The sequence below is a fragment of the Alligator sinensis genome, unplaced genomic scaffold (assembly GCF_000455745.1).
Source record: "Alligator sinensis unplaced genomic scaffold, ASM45574v1 scaffold366_1, whole genome shotgun sequence".
NCBI lineage: Eukaryota > Metazoa > Chordata > Crocodylia > Alligatoridae > Alligator > Alligator sinensis.
Window position 1 is genome coordinate 5,627,748 of NW_005841851.1, and position 3,349 is coordinate 5,631,096.

General features: G+C 40.3%; 1 protein-coding gene across 6 annotated transcripts in view; it reads right to left on the reverse strand.

The window, feature by feature from the left end:
* Positions 1 to 3,333, reverse strand: part of CEP104 (centrosomal protein 104) — a 35,952-nt gene extending 32,619 nt beyond the window's left edge. For 3 of the 6 annotated variants that reach the window (XR_003095691.1, XR_003095690.1, XR_003095689.1), the window contains exons 1-3: positions 2,676 to 3,333; positions 1,717 to 1,890; positions 258 to 396 (exon numbers count right to left, since the gene is read on the reverse strand). Coding sequence is in view for 3 of the 6 variants with exons in the window: in XM_014523392.2 (XP_014378878.2) it covers positions 258 to 396; positions 1,717 to 1,890; positions 2,676 to 2,935 (573 nt within the window). In the remaining 3 variants the exon portion in view is untranslated. The remainder of the gene's footprint in view (positions 1 to 257; positions 397 to 1,716; positions 1,891 to 2,675) is intronic. The other 3 variants (XM_014523392.2, XM_014523389.2, XM_006016223.3) reach the window with 2 other exon arrangements.
* Between the last annotated feature and the right edge of the window lie 16 nt (positions 3,334 to 3,349).

Sequence of the window (3,349 nt, forward strand, 5' to 3'; positions counted from 1 at the left end):
TACCATCTATGCTTTTGAGGTACAAAGAGCACTTGATTTTGTCCACCAAAGTAGTTTTTACCATTATATCTAAAATATAATACAAAAATCCTTTATAACCCCATCTTTTTTGTTTTTCTTCTCTCTCCTTGGAAAATTGCTCAGTTGCATTAACCAACTTCCCAGTGGAATTTGTACTTTTAATGATTAATGGAGAATTTCTCTATGGCTGTCATACATGACTAAAATGTTAAAGTCATTACATAAACACCTCTTACCTGCCCATACAAGTTGTACCTATTGACATAATTTTTATGAAAAGTCAGCTTTAGATATTGTCCAACTGCATCCACATACACTGATTTCAGCTCCCGTGCTTTGTACCGAGTCTTCTCATTGTCTGATAGGGATACATAACTGTGGGAGAAAAAACAGATTAACTGTAAAAAGCATGCAAGTTGGCAAGGTATATTTTGATGGGTTGTAAAACTCCCCTGAGAACTAAACCAAAGAACACCAGTTGAAGATGTTGTACCCTTGCCTTTTTGCTTAAAAGCAGCTCTACAAACTAATTTAGTAGCCACTTGAAGTCAGCAGGTGTCTTTTCACTCACTTCAGTAGGCTTTGGAGTTGAATAAACACAGTAGCTCTGGTCCCAAACTGAGAAAGTGTGTACGTGGATTCTCTGCCCAAGTCTCTACATAAACAGAAGCCACTGAAGAACTGGAACCAATGTGTTAAAGAAACATTGTGGCATTAAATATGCCTCAGTATTAAAACAATACTGGACTAGAGAGATGCATCAAACCAATCAACAATCACCGTTCCCCTAGAATTGCAAGGCACCGAAAACTTCCATACATAATGATATTAATGTAGTTATAAACATCAGTTTCAAGCTATTTCAGGAAGGGACCACATTGGTTTTCTGTTTGTGCCTGGGAGAGTCAAAATGATGACAGATGCTTCTAAGAGCTACCACATTACAAAAAAATTACATCTTCCATGTTTCAGGGGTGTTGGTTATAGACATGTTAGTCAAAGCACATAGGCAGACAAGGACCTTGGATAAATATGATGTGATACCAGCTGCATTCTATCACCAGTTCAACATTCCCTCCTTTCCCCTTCTCCCCACACCAACCTACCTGTCTCCCACCTATTATCTCCCATCCCTTCTGATCTTTCCTGCCATGCATTTGCGTTTTCACAGACCTGCATTTTTTATATTGGCTTAGGAGAGCGCACAAACACCAGCAGGCTCTCCCTATGCCTGAAGAAGGGTGTTTGTGCCCAAAAGCTTGCAAACAATAATTTTCCAACTATTTAATGGGTCTAATAAAGGATATCACATTTACCCAAAGAACCTTGTCTGCCACATTACAAAAAAGTATTCAATACATGTCTCCCCTGTGAGTCATTGAAAGGAAAAGAATGAGCATGCTTTCTCCATGTGCGTATGAGACGTGCACAGAAATGTCAGCCAATAAACCTCCAAAATATCTGAACTTACATTTAATCTAAGCCCACAGAAAAGACTAGACAGCAAAATTCTGTTCTCAAGTACCCACCCACTGTCTTCTACTTTATTACTTTGGGGTTCCACAGGGACATCCGGGGGCAGAATTTCTATTTCACTGTTTGGAAAATATCTCAGCAACATTTCACCCAAGGCTAACACATACACTCCACTCCTTTCTGGTTCAAAGAACAGAACCAGACTGTCTCTTGACTTACCCTAGCCTTCGAAACCGTTCCGACTGGTAAGGTGCAAAGTATTCAGGAAGATTTTCACTGATGTAAAACTCAATTTTACTTGAGATCATGTACTGGTGTGCAAGCAGCTGCAGCTTTCGAACGCGACATCTCTCCACCATCTGAAGAACAATTTCTTGTGGGTACTGACAGAGTCTAGAAGTGAACAGAACTTGCAGTAGTCATCATGTTAAAGATTTACTGCCATTTTCAATCACATTTTTGTGTTGCAATCATTTAGCTATCACAATTACTTACAAACCTTAAGATTCTAAAGACTACAATACAAAAAAAAAATCTTGTCTTTTCAGTTGCGTGCATGTGGTACCTTGCTTGCAGTGCATATATACAGACCCTGCCCTGCTGGCTACATGGACCTTTTCAGGAAACTGAAAAACATTTAAAAAATTTAAGGACCAGCTTATTGCTTTACTAAAAAATTGGCAGGGTTACTTAGCAACAGATGGATTGCCCGAGAATACTTTTTTTTTTTTTTAAATTACTGGATTTCAAACTGGTGGTATTTCTGATTGTACAGGGGGTGGGAGCAGCGGGGGGTTGTTTTTTGAGGATAAAGATTGAACAGGATGAATAGAAATATGCAACTTGGTTGACAGTTCAAGGAAAATTTATTTCCTGAGCCAGCAAGCTGTTCCGGATAGGAACGTGACTTTGAAAGGGACTCATTTGAGCAAGGGGCTGCTTGAAGCAGTTCACAGAATTGGTATTGAACTTTGAGGAGCTCTTTGTATTTCATCTGAAGTTCAAGAAGTTATGTAAAACCATAATCCTACAATGATGATTAAATAAGCCCAAGAAATCAAAATTTAAGACCAGGTTAAAAGAGATTAATTTGTTGACTGCTTTTTTCTCTCGTTTGTAAATGAATTGTATTTAATACTTTTTTACAAAATATTAAGAGCTTTTATCACTTATGGTACCTTGGTGATCTCCATCCATTAACTGTTGGTGCATGAACCATCAGCTCCTTTGCACTGAAGCCATCTTCATGTCCTGATGAACTGAGAACTACAAACCCAACCTTGTGTGGCATTCTGCGTTTAAAACAGAACGGTAAAAACACTATGTGATCGACACACAAACAAAACACCACGACAACAACAACGACGAGACTTGCCGTCTGTACTTGGAGGGAGAGCTGCTTACTTGGATGGCTCTTCTTTAAGAGCCGTTGGCACATTCGGATTTAGTTTAAGGACCTATTACATATTTTTTGTATAAATAAATATCAGTAGTTTGGGGGTAACTTTACCAGCCTCCTCTAATAAAAGCAAAGAAACCTGAAAATTCAGATGGATTCCTTAAATATTTGTTCAGTGCCAGGATTTCCTCTAAACAGCTTTTTCTGGGCACTTCCTAGGGGCTTCTCAAGCCATTTCCATTAACACAGGGAGCATCAACAAAATGCTTCAGGATTAGTTTTGCAGCAGAATTAAAAGACGGCGCAGAGGAGGAAAGGGGGCTGGAAGGGGCGGCCAAGAGGAGGCTTTCCTGGAAACCCTCTGGGGTCAGACCCCCACCCACGCACCGCGCCGTCTCCGCGGGCCGGGGCCGGGGCCGGGTGGGGGCAGAGGAGCCGACACCAGTCTCGTTA